The sequence below is a fragment of the Arachis stenosperma genome, chromosome 6, assembly GCF_014773155.1.
Source record: "Arachis stenosperma cultivar V10309 chromosome 6, arast.V10309.gnm1.PFL2, whole genome shotgun sequence".
Classification (NCBI taxonomy): domain Eukaryota; kingdom Viridiplantae; phylum Streptophyta; class Magnoliopsida; order Fabales; family Fabaceae; genus Arachis; species Arachis stenosperma.
The window spans coordinates 133,543,822-133,562,297 of NC_080382.1; the positions used below are offsets into that span (position 1 = coordinate 133,543,822).

The window sequence follows — 18,476 nt, forward strand, 5'->3', positions numbered from 1 at the left end:
TCTTTGGGTTATATAAATTTTAGGACAATTTATGTATTTAAAACAATTGTGAGAAACCTTTACATGAGAATTGAAAAGTGCATAGATTTATGTCTTGTTTCATTTTCTATAGAAACCATGGGAGCTTACCACGATTTCTAAAATGAACATAAACGGTGCCTGGTAACAAGGTTTTACGTTGAAGGGCATTTGAAGGTAAACCGTGGGTGGCAGCCACGGTTTACTATTGGACAAAGCAACACATAAATCGTGGGAGGCAGCCATGGTTTATGAAGGAATTGGTGTGTGCATAAACCCCTTGAGGCAGCCGCAGTTTATGAGTGGGCAGCTATAAATATAGAAGTCGTGGCTGGTGAGGGCAGATCACTTGTGAGGTTTGAAAATTTTGGTGAAGTTGGGTGACTGAGAGAGAATTCAGAGAGTTTTGTGATTTAGGGGCCGGTTTGAGATTCTGAACCAGATGAGTGGCGGATCGATGGAAGACGAAACTCGCCTGTATCGATTAAATGGCGTTGCGCATGTGGCTGAATATATCGACCAAAAGGTTAATTAAACGACCTTTTTATTATTATTTTGCTTAATGTTGTTATTATTAATGCTAGTTGTGTTATTAGTATTATAACTATTATTATGAAAATTATTATTGTTATCATAAATGTGACTTTTTTATTTTGATTATTTTTCTAATTATTATTATTGTTAATATTATTACTAGTTTGACTTGTTAGTATTATTGTTATTATTTTCGCTATTATTATTATGGTTATTATTATTATTGTTATTATTGGGAGTTGTTGTTACTTTTGTGATTGTTGTTGGTATTGTTAGTTTTGTTACTGTTGTGGTTGTTAGAACTATTGTCATCAGTAGAGTACATAGAAAACCAATTTTGGTGTATAATATTTATTTGAAATGAGATCAGCTGTTATTAGTATTGGTCGTATGTTGAGATTTCGTTATCCATATTTTTGCAGCCTACTAGGGTTATTAGCGGTGTCAGGAGACAACAGAATATGCCTTTACACGACCGAATTATATCGTATTTGGAGACCGCGGACTTGTATCAATTGGCTAGGCTGAACAGTTAGTTGTTCTGGGTTGATGAGCCTCTACTTAGCGCATTCATTGAGAGGTGGCATCCTGAGACCCACACCTTTCATATGCCCTTTGGGGAGTGTACGATCACCTTGCAACACGTGGCCTATCAGCTGGGTTTGCCGATCGATGGGGAGCTTGTGAGTGGGTGCCTGAGTGAGTTTGAGAATCTGATGAAAAATGGAAGACCGGCATGGGTGTGGTTTCGCGAGTTGTTTGGGGAGTTACCTCTGCAGAATAAAGTCAAGCAGATGACAGTGTGCTACACATGGTTCCAATTGAACAACTAAACAAAGAAACGACATTCATTGACGCTATATAAACAGATGAATAACACTAATGCTATTAACGGACACTAATAAAATTTAGACAATAACCTTACATCACGCAAAATAAGACATCCTAACTATCCCCGCCAACAATATCTCTTCGATGGACACAGTTCCTCCGCGTATGACCGAGCTACCGACAGAGGCCACAGCGCTTGGGCTGGTTCTCAACAGACTGATCCATGACACCGCGGATTCTGGTTGCGTTCGGACGACCTTCCCTCGCTCACCTCATGTTAGGATCAGGAATGATAGTTGGTCCGGCATATGGGGGCCATAGGCCTTCTGGGATGGGCGGAACAAACCCGTGCCTGTAAACGTTGAACACCTCACTCATACGATACACTTCGTGAACATATGATGCCCAATTCAGCCGCGAGTGGGCGCAACATGCAATGGCGTGACAACATGGATAATGGAGCGCTTGAAAGTAGCCACAATCACATGTGTTATCCTTAAGGGAGACTCGATAGCTACCTAGCGAGAAGTTTTCAGTCGGTGTCGTCTCGGCCACCGTGTACTCTGACTGGTGCCTGTCGTATAACGTGACGATGAAGCACCTTGAGTCTCTTACGTTCCGTTCAATAGCCTTGACCAACGCCTGACAAAATTCATGGCTAGATCCAACTTGCGCCTCTGCTGTTTGTCCCCAGAGCACGAATAGCTCAGCAAGCCTCCCGTAGGTGGACTTAACCAACGAAGTGACCGGGAGGTTGTGAGTTTCCTTTAACACAGATTCACACATTCACTGATGTTGGTTGTCATGTGCCCGAACCGTCTACCGCTATCCTCGTGTTGGGTCCACTTCTCATACTCCATCCGGTTTGCCCAGTCACACATGGCTGGATTCTCAGTCCGCATGATATCAAACCAATAATAGAACCCTACTTCAGTTTTTGCATAGGCCGCATTCACCAGCATCTTCCTGGCATCTTTACTTTTGAAGCTAAGGTTGAAATTTGCTGCCACATGACGGATACAGTACGCACGATAAGCACGTGGAGGCAGCCAACCATTCTCGGGATTCTCAAGTGCAGCCTTGATGCCATTATGCCTGTCGGAGATAACAAGGATACCCTCCTGTGGCATCACATGCGTTCGTAGGTTGGACAAGAAGAATGACCATGACTCCATATTTTCCCCCTCCACAAGCGCGAATGCTATCAGGAGGATGTTCGAGTTCCCATCCTGCGCAATCGCCAACAGTAAGGTGCCTCCATACTTGCCGTACAAGTGGGTACCGTCAATACTCACAAGCGGCTTGCAATATTGGAAGGCCTCAACGCAAGGTGAAAATGTCCAGAATAGACGATGAAAGTACACTGTTGACTCATCAAGCTGATCCCCAACTCGAACAGGAGAGGTCTTCAACACAGTAACTATCCCGGGCATCGTCAAGTGCACCCCTAGCATCCAACATGGCAACTCGACATAAGACACTTCCCAGTCTCCATATATTTGTGCAACTGCCTTCTGTTTTGCCATCCAAACCTTCCGGTAACTGGGCTTGAACCCGTAATCAGCTTCAATTGCTTGTTGCAACACCTTTATCGATACTGCAGCATCTGCACTAACCAATGGAAAAATCCTCGCACAGATAATGTGGTAATCAAGCTGACAGTGATCACTGGAAATAGAGGTGGCCAAGAAAGTGTGGGGACCGTTGTACCTCCTAACCTTCCAAGTGCCCTTTCGTGCACGGAGCGATATTCGAATCAACCAACTACAACCCTTGTCGAACTCCTTGCATTTTCCATGATACTTCAGATGGTCCGATTCCAACACTCGGTACTCAACACCTCGACGGATGCTATAGTCATTCACACTCAGTACAGCTTCATCTTTATTCTGGAATGATTGTCCAATCTGAAATTCTGTAGATGAACCCCTAACTGTAGCACCTCCGTCTGCCTGTTGACCCAAAGCCTCCAAGTTTAGAGTGGAGAAGTGTGGAGGGTACTGCTGTGTGCCAGAACTTGAAGGTGCTTGTTGTGCATGTGGATTAGCACCTGTGTCATCATCACTGTCCCCAAAGATATCTACATGCTCCTGGTCAGAGTCATCGTCCCGCATTGTATTCTCTACTCGATCACGTTCCCCGAAACCTTGAACTTCATGAACTATGGCACGACCTGTATCCCCCTCAAATGCCTGCTGCCGGACCCCAGGATTATGCAAAGGTACAGAACCAACTGCCTCTGTTCGTTCTAAATCAGCCGCAAAAGAAGGGGATGCGACCTGCAGAACAGATGGCCGAGCCGCAGGCATCGAACAAGACGCACCGCCTACGGCAGTCGAGCTATGAACTGGAGCCGATGCCCCAGAACTATTGACGGCAACCTCCAACTTCGCATACAGCTCGTGTATTCTGACCTCTGGAAAACTCCTAACGCAATGAAACAGAACCCTAATATCTTCATCAGCCGCTAACACGAACGTATCATACTGAACACCGCTTGAGACTACTGCGATGAAAATCTTGTAGAATATCTTCTTCACCAACTTGCTCCCAAATACCCCAAGCTTCTGCAAGATGCTGTTCTTGACATCCGACAAAGTGCTTGATGAACTAATGAATACACTCAATGGTTCTCTGTCAGTGAACTTCACACCATATTTTTTGCTTCTTTTGATTTTTCCAGAGTAATGCACTAAGATAAGAACACTCTCTTCCTCACTTGACATTGATAATGATCTCTTCACCAGCTTGAATCTCACTCACGTATATATAGAATTTCTCTCCTCATAAACCGTGCTAGCTTATAAGGGTTTATGCCCATTGGAGATCCTTCATAAACCGTTGCTGCCAGACATGTTTTATGCACATTTGTCTTCATAAACCGTGGCTGCTTCCAGCGGTTTTCATCTTTCATTCACTAAGGGTAAACTGTGGCTACCTACCACGGTTTACGTTGAGCTTCTGTTCCAAGTAAACCTCTACTGCCAGCCACGGTCAGGGACGGACATAAGGGGGGCGAGTGGCGGCCTCGGTCCCCCAACTTATTTTAATAGTAATAAGTTATTATGTATAATTTATTTTTTTAAAAAAATTATTTAGTATTTAGTCTAATATAAATAAAAGTTCAATCTAATTTAAATATTAATAATTTTTAATATCTAAAAAGTAAGTAACAATATTAAAAAAGGATATAAACTAAAACTAATATAAAATTAAACAAAACATAAAGATGGTGAATAATACAAAGACATTGATAAAATAAAGGATATAAAGTAAAACTAACATAGAAATAAACAAAACATGAAGATGGTAAAAAATGTGAAGACATTGATGTTCCTGTGAAGTTGTTGGATTTTTCAAAATAAATTTTATGACTATTTTGTCTTTATAATTTACTTTATGAAATGGTTTGTTAGAGAGTAAATATAGTCCAAAAAAATTAGAAACTAAAGTCGTGATCAACTCTTTATATTGGTTTTATAGATTTTCACCTTTTGTTACATGGTACGAAGATTTTATATAATATAATAAATGGTACATGTTCTCATATATAAGAACATGGAACTTAATATTATCCTTTCATGGAGTTTTTCTACCTTAATATAAGAACTAATATCATTTACACTTAATGTTTATTTTTTACTTAATAAAAAAAACTAATATAATTTAACTTTAATTTTTAACTTTTAAGATACATGAAAAGTTGTAATTTTTTATGCATTAGATAATTTAAAAGATACTTATTATATATAGGAAGTTAAAAATATTCTAAACTTAAAAATTAGTTTTTTAATAACAAAATTAAATTTGTTCAAAATCGTAAAGAGAGTTAAAAAGAGAAAGAGAAAGTTGAAACTTTTTGACTAATTACAAAGAATTACTACCATCAAAGTTATTAAATTTGAATATATTAAGTGAGGTTTAAGAAGCAAATCAGATAAATCTAAAAGTTTTCTATCTCTCTTTATATAGTGTTTCACTTTAACTAACTATTTTTTATAGATAGTGTTTAAATGACAAACAAAATAATAAGAAGATTTGTATTAGATTATGAAAATTAATCTCATCCTTATAATACGACGGCGTTATTTTAAAACATGTAAAATGAAATAATAAAGTATAGTTTAATTGATGTGCACAATAAAATAATATTAAACTTATAAAGTAGCAGTCAAATGTGGATAATAATGGTTGTCTTCTGTCCTAAGGTACTATAATAATAAACTACAAATTAAATTTATAATTATTAGTTAAAAAATTTACAATTATGTACTATTTTTTATTATTTTGGTTGAAAATAATATATTTTGATATTGTGTTTTAGGATTACTGACATCAAATTTTGATAATTTCGAAAAATTTTAAATGCTTTACGTCTTAATTCTTTTAGCAAAATTTCAACAACTCATAAAAGTTAACACAATAGATAGTTATAAATTAAAATGATAGACAAGAGTAAAAGTTGCGATGATGATACTTGGTAATAATTAATAACGATCGGAAGAAGAGGATGTGGATGGAAAGAATAGTGTTTGATATAATAGTGACGATGAGACAATGATATGTATATGTATAGAGTAAGAGAAAGAATAGTGTTTGATATAGTGAGGCGATATAATACAAATATGAATTAATAATTTTGAAAGAATAATGCACTTAAAGATTGTTTAAAAAATTAAATATAAAATTTAAAAAAAATTATCAATTAAAACTATGCCTGAAGATAAAGAGTGTTTTGAATATAAATTTTTATCTTTGCTTTAAATTAAATACTATTAAAAATAAAAAATAAACTTAATAACGTTTCTAAACTGTTAATTGTAAATAATGTTTCTAAATCTTTATTTTTATATTGTTACTGTAACACCCTACCACACTAAGCTTTATGCTTAAGTCGTAAAACAGAGGTGGTGTGGTATTACGACCTCTAAAATAAAATGAGTACACATAATAGCAGAAGAATTATAATATGTTAGGAGCTTTGAAGAATAGAGGAAATAAAAAAAAATCGCGAATATAAAAGCGCAACGCTCGAGAAATGAGTTAACTTGCGTGCTAAGAAAGCTACAGCTGTCAAGTGTAAAGTAACCCAAAACAGGAATAGAGAGTCAAAGATACAAAATAACGAGCTCCTGACTCAGCCTGTGAAGTCAAGACTGGCCGGAGAATATACACACATATATACATATCCAAAACCCAAATGCACATAAACAAAATCCTGCCTCTCCATAAACCTATAGGAGGATCAAAAAGAATAAGTTATGTGGAGAGAAAGCTAAGTACATATATATACAGCATATCATAACAAAATAATCCAGTAACCACTCCGCTTCAAGAGTCCAGACGCCTAACGAGATGCCTCTCGACCTGCATCTGAAAAACAACAACATAGTATGGAATGAGAACCGGAGGTTCTCAGTATGTTAAAGGTGCCACATACATAATATATAAGGTCCTGGGAATGCCAAAGGCAATCCTAGAACGCCGACACTCAGATTATAGAGCTTAAAGTATTAAACAGAAGCCATAAAAGGTGGTTTTCTATGAGCATCTATACCTAACTTAACTTAATCTTAATTCTAAATCTCATACTGTCATTCCTCCATACCTCCAACTCCATCATGCATTTTCACAGGCAAATAGACAGATAAAGGCAAGCACAAGAAGGTTACAAATACTGCAGGTAACAAATACACATTTAACATGGCAAGTACATGTAGACACACCCAATTAAAGCACAAGCAAGTAATTCAAGTAATATGCATATGATGCATGCCTGTCCTATGGCTGATGAGGCTCATCTGTCGGTTATCCAGCCAACCCGACAAGTCTGAATTACACTTAGACTGTCCCCCGACGTGCATCCCCAAGAGTCTATGCATAGCTTTATCTCAAATAATCGATATTGCTCAATGGGGGTAACATACCCGGGAATTTATATAGTGCCCGGTCACACTTACATCGTAGGGTCAACAGAGTATCGAGTATTCAACCTGGTACATGTGGTGGCAAGCCACGACACTTGATCCAGGGAATCTCGTATCTCAGATTATTCAAATTCATAAGCCATATAAATAATTCAATTATAATTTATCAACATCCACATCATTCTCAATCGCATCTCATTCATCATTATACGTCAATTATGTTCAATCCTTATCCTTCATTGTCACACCTCCCATTCCGTCTATCAATAGTTCCTATTCAAAACATAGTTCATTCTTTTCTAAATGAATCAAACTTAAAACATGCTCATTTTCTTAGTAACTCTAAATCAAACCATATAACTTTTGAATCTAAATCTTTTTAAATAATCATATAAACAAAATCTCTAATTTTTATAAAATTTCGGCAGCATCTCCTCTAAAACTTGGACTTTGTCACCCTTTTCGGGTCCAAACCTGCTTTCTGTTCAATCCAACATACCCTTCCTTATCATCATAACAATCACCACAATAAATCTACCTCAGATCAACAATTATACCCATACAAAATTCAAATCCAATAACCAAAATTCAACTAAGAATCATAGTTCACAAATCCTAGGCTCATAACACAAAATACCTCATTATCACAACAACCTCCACAATAATTATACCTCAAAATCAATAATTCACTAAATCACCGATTAATCCTCAAGCACCAAACCAACCATATTCATCAACAGGATACTAAATATTAAATATACACATGCAATCCAACTTATCCTATGGTCATCTAGCCTAAGTTTTCACAGAACATTATATATTAAATGCAAGAAACCTAAACCATACCTTAGCCGATTCTCAAGTATTATTCCAAGACAATTTTCCTAAAAGAACACAGCCCTCAAAACCTCAACTAATCTGCTTCCTCCAAGTTCCAGTATTCACAATTTCAAACTCCAATTATTTATTCATAACCTAATACACATTCATAACACATATATATCTAATTTAATACTCAAATCTCAAATTCAATGAAATTAAAATAAAATTATCGTATCCTCACCTTACCCAAGCTTCACATAAGCAAGAGTAAATATTTTTCTCAAGCTAATTGGATCCTAAAACATCAGAAATCAAAGAAATTTAATACCCCTTCTCAAAACTCGAAAATTGGGGAAATGAGAGGCTGAAATGAAATAGCAAGTTACCTATGAAATTGTTCCGGTAGAAATGTAGAGCTCAACGCGGTGAACGCGTGGCCGCAAACGGTGCGGCGATTGGAGCTCAGACGGAGAAGTTACGGGAGTTGAAAATTAACGTAAGGGTTACGGGATATTTCTCGTTTCTCTTCTCCCTGGAAGCTGAAAGCTTCGTTGCTGCAGTAATGAGGGAGAAGACAAAGCTGGGTTCATTTAATAGGGCTGGTCCGGTTGAACCGACGGTCCGATTCGGGTCCGGTTTCCAACCGGTTCGGTTTTTTCAGTCCAATCTTGGACCGTTTTCTTCGAAATTAGTGTCAAAATTCTCGTTTTGATGAGCTCTACCCTATTTTGATATAATATTCGCATTTTTAATCCTCCTTATTAAAAACTAATTTATTGACTAATTATCTACTAATTTAACCGGGGTTTACATCCTACCTACCTAATAAATAATTTTTCCCTCAAAATTCAAATATAGTTACCTGAAAAGAGATGTGGATAGTCCTTTCGCATATCCGATTCGAGCTCCCAGGTATGTTCCTCGATACCAGCTCGACTCCAAGCTACTTTTACCAATGATACTTCCTTTCTGCGTAATCGTTTAATACTAGTGTCATCAATTCTGACCGGAATTACTGGAAGTGTTAGATCTTCTCTTACTTGGATTGGTTCTGGTTCCAGAACATGACTTGCGCCAGGAGTGTACTTCCTAAGCTGAGACACATGAAATACGTCGTGCAAATTCAAAAGATATGGCGGTAAGGCGATTCTATAAGCCACTGGCCCAATCCTCTTCAGAATCTCAAAGGGTCCAATATAACGGGGATTTAGTTTCTTAGTCTTAATAGATTTTCCCACTCCAGTGGTTGGTGTAACTTTCAGAAAGACATGTTCTCCTTCTTCGAATTCCAAAGGCTTTCGCCTTTGATCAGCATAGCTCTTCTGGCGGCTTTGGGCTATAAGCATTCGACTACGAATCTTCTTTATCTGTTCAGTAGTTTCAGCTATCATCTTAGGCCCTAATAAACTTCTTTCTCCAGTTTCATACCAACACAATGGAGATTGACATTTCCTGCCATATAGAACCTCATATGGAGCCATTCCAATGCTCGCATGATAGCTATTATTATAAGCAAATTCTATTAATGGCATATACCGATCCCAGCTCGCTGGCTGGTCCAAAACACAAGCCCTTAGCATATCCTCCAAGGTCTGAATAGTTCTCTCTGACTGACCATCTGTCTGAGGGTGATACGCAGTACTTAAACTTAATTGAGTCCCAAATGCACGTTGAAAAGCTCCCCAAAATCTTGATGTAAAGCGAGGATCCCTGTCAAAAATAATGGTAGAAGGCACGCCATGCAATCTGACAATCTCTTTAATATACATTCGAGCTAATTCTTCCATTGTGCAACTTATTCGGATAGGAAGAAAATGAGCTGATTTCGTCAATCGGTCCACAACCACCCAAATAGCGTCACAACCAGACCGGGTTCTAGGCAAACCTATCACAAAATCCATTGCGATACTCTCCCATTTCCATTGTGGAATCTCTAAAGGCTGAAGGGTTCCTGATGGTCTCTGATGCTCAATTTTAACCTTCTGACACGTTAAACATTTAGACACATGCAATGCCACATCATTTTTCATACCTAGCCACCAGAACATCGCTTTCAGATCCTGATACATTTTAGTACTCCCTGGATGAATTGAGAACCCACTCTTATGAGCTTCCTTCAAGATACTTTGTCGCAGGTCTCCAACATTAGGCACAATAATCCGGTTCTTGAACCTCCATAAACTATCCTGACCTTCTGACACTCTCCACGGTTTTCCCTGTTCAACTGCTGGTAATACCTTACGTAACGCTTCACTATCTCGAAGAGCCTTCAGAAGTTCTAATTTAAAATCACTTGAAATCTGCAACTGACTCAAATACAGGATTCCATATTCTTCTCTAATTCCCAAATTCAAACCTTGAAATGCCCTTAGTAATTCTTCCTCCCGTAGCATCATCCAAGCTGCATATAAAGACTTCCGACTCAAAGCGTCCGCCACAACGTTCGCTTTTCCCGGATGATAATTCAATTCAAAATCATAATCTTTCAAAAGCTCCATCCACCTCCTCTGACGCATATTTAACTCTTTCTGCTCAAAAAGATACTTCAAACTTTTATGGTCTGAGAAAATATGAAACTTAACGCCATAGAGGTAGTGCCTCCAGATCTTTAGAGCAAACACAACAGCAGCAAGTTCTAAATCATGTGTCGGATAGTTCATCTCATGTGGCCTTAACTGTCGTGAGGCGTATGCCACAACATTCTGGTGCTGCATCAGAACGCACCCTAAACCCTTCAGTGATGCATCACAGTACACTTCAAACGGTTCACTTGATTCGGGCAATACCAATACAGGTGCAGTAGTCAACCTGTGCTTTAATGCTTGGAAGCTCTCTTCACATTCCGGAGTCCAGACAAAAGGGTATCCTTCCTAGTCAATTTAGTTAAAGGTAAGGCGAGTTGTGAAAATCCCTTAATAAATCTCCGATAATACTCCGCCAAACCTAGGAAACTCCTGATCTCTGTCACTGAAGTTGGTCGCTCCCAATTCATCACTGCTTCTACCTTAGCAGGATCCACAGCTATCCCCAGCTTACTCATCACGTGGCCGAGAAATTTCACTTCACTCTTCCAGAACTCACATTTAGATAACTTAGCATATAACTTCCTGTCTCTCAGAATTTGCAGCACAGTTCGCAAGTGTTCAGCATGTTCCTCTTCAGACTTAGAATAAACAAGAATGTCATCAATAAAGACAATAACAAACTTGTCCAGATACGGTCGGAAAATCCTGTTCATATAATCCATAAATACGGTCGGAGCATTAGTTAATCCAAAAGACATCACCGTATACTCATAATGACCATAACGTGTCCTGAAAGCAGTTTTCGGAATATCCTCATCTCTAACCCTTATCTGATGATACCCGGATCGCAGGTCAATCTTAGAAAACACACCGGCACCCTGTAACTGATCCATTAGATCATCGATTCTAGGTAATGGATATTTATTCTTCACAGTGATCTTATTCAACTGCAAATAGTCGACACACAATCGCATACTCCCATCCTTCTTCTTTACTAGTAACACTGGTGCTCCCCACGGAGAAACACTTGGTCGAATAAAATGCTTACCCAACAGATCTTCCAGCTGAGCTTTCAATTCAGCCATTTCTAAAGGTGACATCCTATAAGGAGTAATCGAAATCGGGCCGGCTCCAGGCACCAACTCAATTGCGAATTCAACTTTCCGATTAGGTGGAAATTCATTAATATCATCCGAAAACACATCTGGAAATTCACATACAACCGAAATCTGCTCTAAACTCTGATCATCACCTGATACTCCCGCAGTTAATAACATAATACCCTGACATTTAATTCCAGAACAGTTTACTATCATAGAATTCAAATAGTAACTATTCACCACAACCAGTGCTTCTGACCCTTCTGGCATAAACTGTACTGATTTCTCAGAACAATCAAGCAAAACATGATTCTTGGATAACCAATCCAATCCCAAAATGAGATCAAGACCAGTCATAGGCAAACAAATCAAATCATGCACAAATTCACGTTGCTGTACTCGAAAAGGAACTTGTGGACATCCTATCCTAGTCACCATAGCTTCATGAGTAGCATTATATACTTTCAAATCATACCCTAAAACCACCATTCTCAATCCTAACTCATGGGCCTTTTCAAATGCAATAAATGAATGACTTGCTCCTGAATCAAATAAAGTATTTAAGATTTTACCAGCCATTTCACAATTACCTCTAATCAGTGTCTCAGATCCCTCAGCACCTATGGTAGAAGTGGTGTATACTCTTCTCGGCTGCTGCACCCTACCAGTCTCATATTTCTTCTTCTCTGGGCAATTAGTGGCCATGTGTCCGGGCTGTCCACAGGAATAGCATACTCCAAGTCCTAATCTTCACGGAACTCCAGGATGATACCTTCCACACTTCTGACAATTCAGATCCTGCTGTGGCTGCTTCCCAAACCTTCTTCCCTGATTGACATTAGTATTCGGCCTTCTGTAATTACCTTGACCCTGAGTCTGCTGCGGAACAAAGCCTCCACGCTTGAAATTCCTACCTCTCGGAGCAAAGCTCCTCCCTGAAGGCCTCTGAAAAGGTACCCTCAAACTCTCTTTCTCTGCTGCTGCCTTCCTCACACAATCCTCAGCCACCCTACTCTTATTCACCAATTCAGAAAACACCCTGATCTCCATTGGAGCAACGAAGCTCAGAATATCACTCCGAAGACCTCCTTCATATTTAATACATTTCCATTCAGCAAAATCTTCAGGCGCACCTTGACAGATACGAGAAAAGCGACACAACTCCTCAAACTTACTAGTATACTCAGCAATAGTCATCTGTCCTTGTTTTAACTGCATTAATTCAAGTTCCTTGGCATTTCTGGCTGAATTAGAAAAGTATTTCTTATAGAATTCTGTCCGGAAAACTTTCCAAGGAATTACAATACCATCAGGCTGTAGGATACGTCGGGTTCTCTGCCACCAATACTGAGCTTCACCTTGCAATTGATAAGTTCCAAATTCAACCCATTGCTCTTCAGGAACCTGTTGTGCCTGTAACGCCCTTTCCATAGCCTGAATCCAATTATCTGCATCAGTGGGATTTGAGGTTCCCCTGAAGGTCGGAGGATGAACTTTAAGAATTGTAGCAAGTGTCATAGGACCATCCTCATCATTATGATTTCCATGATAACCCTGATTTATCTGATTACCCAGTGCCTCAGCTGTCGCCTGCATAGCTGCAGCTATATTTCCCAGGGCAGCCATAAAGTCTACTAGATCAGTCCCTATGGGGGTAGGAGTAACGGTGCCTGTCCTACCTCTACCTTGCCCGCGACCGCGTCCGCGAGTCGACATCTGGTCCCTATACACACCAAACAAGTGATATTAAGTTGATCAGTCTCAATATCGCAGGTCTAATGTTTTAAGTTCCAAACAAGTGATATTAAGTTGATCAGATAAATCTAAAAGTTTTCTGTCTCTCTTTATATAGTGTTTCACTTTAACTAACTATTTTTTATAGATAGTGTTTAAATGACAAACAAAATAATAAGAAGATTCGTATTAGATTATGAAAATTAATCTCATCCTTATAATACGACGGCGTTATTTTAAAACATGTAAAATGAAATAATAAATTATAGTTTAATTGATGTGCACAATAAAATAAATATTAAACTTATAAAGTAGCAGTCAAATGTGGATAATAATGGTTGTCTTCTGTCCTAAGGTACTATAATAAATTGCAAATTAAATTTATAATTATTAGTTAAAAAATTTACAATTATGTACTATTTTTTATTATTTTGGTTGAAAATAATATATTTTGATATTGTGTTTTAGGATTACTGACATCAAATTTTGATAATTTCAAAAAATTTTAAATGCTTTACGTCTTAATTCTTTTAGCAAAATTTCAACAACTCATAAAAGTTAACACAATAGATAGTTATAAATTAAAATGATAGACAAGAGTAAAAGTTGCGATGATGATACTTGGTAATAATTAATAACGATTGGAAGAAGAGGATGTGGATGGAAAGAATAATGTTTGATATAATAGTGACGATGAGACAATGATATGTATATGTATAGAGTAAGAGAAAGAATAGTGTTTGATATAGTGAGGCGATATAATACAAATATGAATTAATAATTTTGAAAGAATAATGCACTTAAAGATTGTTTAAAAAATTAAATATAAAATTTAAAAAAAAAATTATCAATTAAAACTATGCCTGAAGATAAAGAGTGTTTTGAATATAAATTTTTATCTTTGCTTTAAATTAAATACTATTAAAAATAAAAAATAAACTTAATAACGTTTCTAAACTGTTAATTGTAAATAATGTTTCTAAATCTTTATTTTTATATTGTTACTGTAACACCTTACCACACTAAGCTTTATGCTTAAGTCGTAAAACAGAGGTGGTGTGGTATTACGACCTCTAAAATAAAATGAGTACACATAATAGCAGAAGAATTATAATATGTTAGGAGCTTTGAAGAATAGAGGAAATAAAAAAAATCGCGAATATAAAAGCGCAACGCTCGAGAAATGAGTTAACTTGCGTGCTAAGAAAGCTACAGCTGTCAAGTGTAAAGTAACCCAAAACAAGAATAGAGAGTCAAAGATACAAAATAACGAGCTCCTGACTCAGCCTGTGAAGTCAAGACTGGCCGGAGAATATACACACATATATACATATCCAAAACCCAAATGTACATAAACAAAATCCTGCCTCTCCATAAACCTCTAGGAGGATCAAAAAGAATAAGTTATGTGGAGAGAAAGCTAAGTACATATATATACAGCATATCATAACAAAATAACCCAGTAACCACTCCGCTTCAAGAGTCCAGACACCTAACGAGATGCCTCTCGACCTGCATCTGAAAAACAACAACATAGTATGGAATGAGAACCGGAGGTTCTCAGTATGTTAAAGGTGCCACACACATAATATATAAGGTCCTGGGAATGCCAAAGGCAATCCTATAACGCCGACACTCAGATTATAGAGCTTAAAGTATTAAACAGAAGCCATAAAAGGTGGTTTTCTATGAGCATCTATACCTAACTTAACTTAATCTTAATTCTAAATCTCATACTGTCATTCCTCCATACCTCCAACTCCATCATGCATTTTCACAGACAAATAGACAGATAAAGGCAAGCACAAGAAGGTTACAAATACTGCAGGTAACAAATACACATTTAACATGGCAAGTACATGTAGACACACCCAATTAAAGCACAAGCAAGTAATTCAAGTAATATGCATATGATGCATGCCTGTCCTATGGCTGATGAGGCTCATCTGTCGGTTATCCAGCCAACCCGACAAGTCTGAATTACACTTAGACTGTCCCCCGACGTGCATCCCCAAGAGTCTATGCATAGCTTTATCTCAAATAATCAATATTGCTCAATAGGGGTAACATACCCGGAAATTTATATAGTGCCCGGTCACACTTACGTCGTAGGGTCAACAGAGTATCGAGTATTCAACCTGGTACATGTGGTGGCAAGCCACGACACTTGATCCAGGGAATCTCGTATCTCAGATTATTCAAATTCATAAGCCATATAAATAATTCAATTATAATTTATCAACATCCACATCATTCTCAATCGCATCTCATTCATCATTATACGTCTATTATGTTCAATCCTTATCCTTCATTGTCACACCTCCCATTCCGTCTATCAATAGTTCCTATTCAAAACATAGTTCATTCTTTTCTAAATGAATCAAACTTAAAACATGCTCATTTTCTTAGTAACTCTAAATCAAACCATATAACTTTTGAATCTAAATCTTTTTAAATAATCATATAAACAAAATCTCTAATTTTTATAAAATTTCGGCAGCATCTCCTCTAAAACTCGGACTTTGTCACCCTTTTCGGGTCCAAACCTGCTTTCTGTTCAATCCAACATACCCTTCCTTATCATCATAACAATCACCACAATAAATCTACCTCAGATCAACAATTATACTCATACAAAATTCAAATCCAACAACCAAAATTCAACTAAGAATCATAGTTCACAAATCCTAGGCTCATAACAGAAAATACCTCATTATCACAACAACCTCCACAATAATTATACCTCAAAATCAATAATTCACTAAATAACTGATTAATCCTTAAGCACCAAACCAACCATATTCATCAACAGGATACTAAATATTAAATATACACATGCAATCCAACTTATCCTATGGTCATCTAGCCTAAGTTTTCACAGAATATTATATATTAAATGCAAGAAACCTAAACCATACCTTAGCCGATTCTCAAGTATTATTCCAAGACAATTTTCCTAAAAGAACACAGCCCTCAAAACCTCAACTAACCTGCTTCCTCCAAGTTCCAGTATTCACAATTTCAAGCTCCAATTATTTATTCATAACCTAATACACATTCATAACACATATATATCTAATTTAATACTCAAATCTCAAATTCAATGAAATTAAAATAAAATTATCGTATCCTCACCTTACCCAAGCTTCACATAAGCAAGAGTAAACGTTTTTCTCAAGCTAATTGGATCCTAAAACATCAGGAATCAAAGAAATTTAATACCCCTTCTCAAAACTCGAAAATTGGGGAAATGAGAGGCTGAAAATAGCAAGTTACCTATGAAATTGTTCCGGTAGAAATGTAGAGCTCAACGCGGTGAACGCGTGGCCACAAACGGTGCGGCGATTGGAGCTCAGACGGAGAAGTTACGGGAGTTGAAAATTAACGTAAGGGTTATGGGATATTTCTCGTTTCTCTTCTCCCTGGAAGCTGAAAGCTTCGTTGCTGCAGTAATGAGGGAGAAGACAAAGCTGGGTTCATTTAATAGGGCTGGTCCGGTTGAACTGACGGCCCGGTTCGAGTCCGGTTCAATCGGTTCGGTCCTTTCGGTCCAATCTTGGACCGTTTTCTTCGAAATTAGTGTCAAAATTCTCGTTTCGATGAGCTCTACCCTATTTTGATATAATATTTGCATTTTTAATCCTCCTTATTAAAAATTAATTTATTGACTAATTATCTACTAATTTAACCGGGGTTTACAGTTACACATAATAACAACATAATAACAACATAATAAGTTTGTTTAATATTTTATTTACTTTAAATTTATAATGTTTATACTTTTTAAAAGTTAAATAACTTATAAATTTTTTATTTTTGTTTTTAAATTTTTTTATTCTTAATGTTTAGATTATTTTGTTAAATTTATAATTTTAAAAATAAAATTATAAAAATTAATTTTTTTACAATAATAGAAAAGCGGCTGAACAGGCTAGTTCCTGTTGAGCCGCTAGTCTTTATTATAATTATACTATAATTAGTATTTAAGTAATAATATACAATTATACTAATTTAAAAAATATCTTTATTATAGTTATATAAAATCAATATTTAATGCATTATTAAACTATTTATCCATTATCAATCGAAAATATTTTTAATCATTTTAATTATATTGATAATAATAATAATAATATGATAATAATATGATAATAACACCGATTATTAATAACCAATTTATATTTCTCTAAATAAATTTATTTTATAAAAATATCTTTATTATAATTATATTACAATATTACAATTAATATTTAATGAATAATGTATAATTATACTAATTTAAGAAAATATCTTTATTATTTATCTATTCTATTATATAAAAATCGGATTTTTTCACTTAATGATGAAATTGATGTGACATGCTTTTGAGGTTTTTCCTGATTTATTTCATTTAATTCGTTAAAACAAATTAATTATAATTAATTAATTTGATTAGACATTCAAATCTCAATATTTATTATAATTTATATGAATTAATTAATTATAATTAATTATATCAATTAATTAATTTGGTTAATTATATTAATACTTGATCTGATTGGAATAAATATCAAATTATTTAATAAATAATAAATACGATAATGAAATATATGAATTAATTTAATTAGTTTATTTTTCTCAATACCATCTATTTATACAAGATCAAATATTTTTTACTAATTCGCTCTCTTTTCTCTCTCTCTCTTCCTCCCTCCCTCCCTCTCTCCCTTCCTCTCTCACGTGTTTAGGATACAATTTTTGTAATTTATTTATTTTTTGTTTCTTTTATCTTTATTTATACATTTTATTTTTTTTATATTTTTTTAAAAATTTTTGTTTATTTTAATTACTTATTATTAAGCGCATACTTTTTTTCTTTTAACTTCTGATTAACAAAAAAGATGTATCATCTTTACATTGTTTTTAAATAATCTTACTATAATTTTAGTTTTATAATATATATATATATATATATATATATATATATATATATATATATTACCTTT

General features: G+C 36.0%; 2 protein-coding genes and 1 long non-coding RNA gene across 3 annotated transcripts; all 3 read right to left on the bottom strand.

Annotated features, from left to right (window-relative positions):
• Positions 1-1,650: 1,650 nt before the first annotated feature.
• On the bottom strand, positions 1,651-4,109 carry LOC130934684 (uncharacterized). The gene is made up of 2 exons (XM_057864227.1): positions 2,253-4,109; positions 1,651-2,148 (listed from the first exon to the last, which is right to left on the bottom strand). Exons 1-2 carry the CDS (start codon positions 4,107-4,109, stop codon positions 1,651-1,653), a joined length of 2,355 nt encoding a protein of 784 aa, XP_057720210.1.
• Positions 4,110-12,507: 8,398 nt separating this feature from the next.
• LOC130934686 (uncharacterized) lies at positions 12,508-13,473 on the bottom strand. The gene has a single exon (XM_057864228.1). It carries the CDS (start codon positions 13,471-13,473, stop codon positions 12,508-12,510), a length of 966 nt encoding a protein of 321 aa, XP_057720211.1.
• Positions 13,474-14,730: 1,257 nt separating this feature from the next.
• LOC130932625 (uncharacterized) lies at positions 14,731-16,933 on the bottom strand. Its single transcript, XR_009067501.1, has 4 exons — positions 16,768-16,933; positions 16,627-16,681; positions 16,410-16,538; positions 14,731-15,009 (listed from the first exon to the last, which is right to left on the bottom strand). It is a non-coding gene; the product is annotated as an uncharacterized LOC130932625 (long non-coding RNA).
• Between the last annotated feature and the right edge of the window lie 1,543 nt (positions 16,934-18,476).